Source organism: Sinocyclocheilus grahami, unplaced genomic scaffold, assembly GCF_001515645.1.
Source record: "Sinocyclocheilus grahami isolate Dianchi unplaced genomic scaffold, SAMN03320097.WGS_v1.1 scaffold45541.1, whole genome shotgun sequence".
NCBI lineage: Eukaryota > Metazoa > Chordata > Actinopteri > Cypriniformes > Cyprinidae > Sinocyclocheilus > Sinocyclocheilus grahami.
This window is the reverse complement of record NW_015524931.1, coordinates 1-1,078: the sequence shown is the minus strand read 5'-3', so window position 1 is coordinate 1,078 and position 1,078 is coordinate 1. Positions and strand designations below refer to the sequence as shown.

Genomic DNA, 1,078 nt, shown 5'->3' with positions numbered 1-1,078 from the left:
TCATCCTCATCCTCAGAGGCTGAAGAGGAGATCATCGCTGAAGACTATGATGATAACAACGTTGATTATGAAGCTACAAGGCTTGAAAATTTACCAACGAATTGGTACAAAGTTTTTGACCCTGCTTGGTAAGCAGTTCATAAATTAGCTCCTCCCCCCAATAGTTGAAAGAAAGTACTATTATGTATCATGGTAAAAAGATTACATGTGATTGTAATAATGTGGCACTTTCAATTACTCATTATATACTCCAAGAATACCATGGTAAAACCATGAAACAGGATCAAAATGGCTGTCACTTATAAATAACTATCATCCTCGTGTCTTGTCTTTAGTGGACTTCCTTACTACTGGAATGTAGAGACGGATTTAGTGTCCTGGTTGTCCCCCAATGACCCGGCAGCTGTCATCACCAAAGCCATTAAGAAACAGAAAGGTAATATATGGTCATAAAACTTAAGTGTGCACACATTTTTGTGCTTCTGTAAGTAACATTATTGAGACGTATGCTGCAACTGTTTGTGTTTTTCATCCCAGGTGAGACTGGACATGACAAAGCGGACAGCCACTACGAGAAGGCAGAGAGAGACCGGGATCGAGAGCGAGAGAGAGACAGAGAGCGGGAACGGGACAGGGAGGACGGGCGGGACAGAGATAGAGACCGAGATAGGGATAGGGATCGAGAGCGGGACAGAGACAGGGAGCGTGACAGACGGATACGGAGAGATGACAGTGCACCGTATAGCAAATCAAAGAGAGGTAATCTATGCATAATCTTATTAAATCGTCAATTAGTAGTTTAAAATGTTGCCTCAATAAGCCTGAATAAACACAAACTCTGATTTAGGAGGACCAGGAGGAGGTCGGAAACAGCAGCAGGAGGAAATGGATCCCATGGATCCCAGCGCCTATTCAGATGCTCCAAGGTAGTTAGTTTAAAATTAACGCTATGGCTGTGTTTGAAATGGTATAATAGCACACTATTCTTACTATTACTACTACTATATACTATATCTTTGCAGTATATACACTAAACAAAATTATAAACGCAACATTTTTGTTTTTGCCCCCATTTTTC

General features: G+C 41.2%; 1 protein-coding gene across 1 annotated transcript; it reads left to right on the top strand.

Moving 5' to 3' along the window:
* Positions 1 to 3: 3 nt before the first annotated feature.
* LOC107580803 (polyglutamine-binding protein 1-like) lies at positions 4 to 930 on the top strand (the record flags this gene model as incomplete). Its single annotated transcript, XM_016266440.1, has 4 exons — positions 4 to 128; positions 336 to 436; positions 538 to 759; positions 848 to 930. Coding segments are annotated over 4 exons (531 nt in total), but the record flags the coding sequence as incomplete, so codon positions are not given.
* Positions 931 to 1,078: the final 148 nt, after the last annotated feature.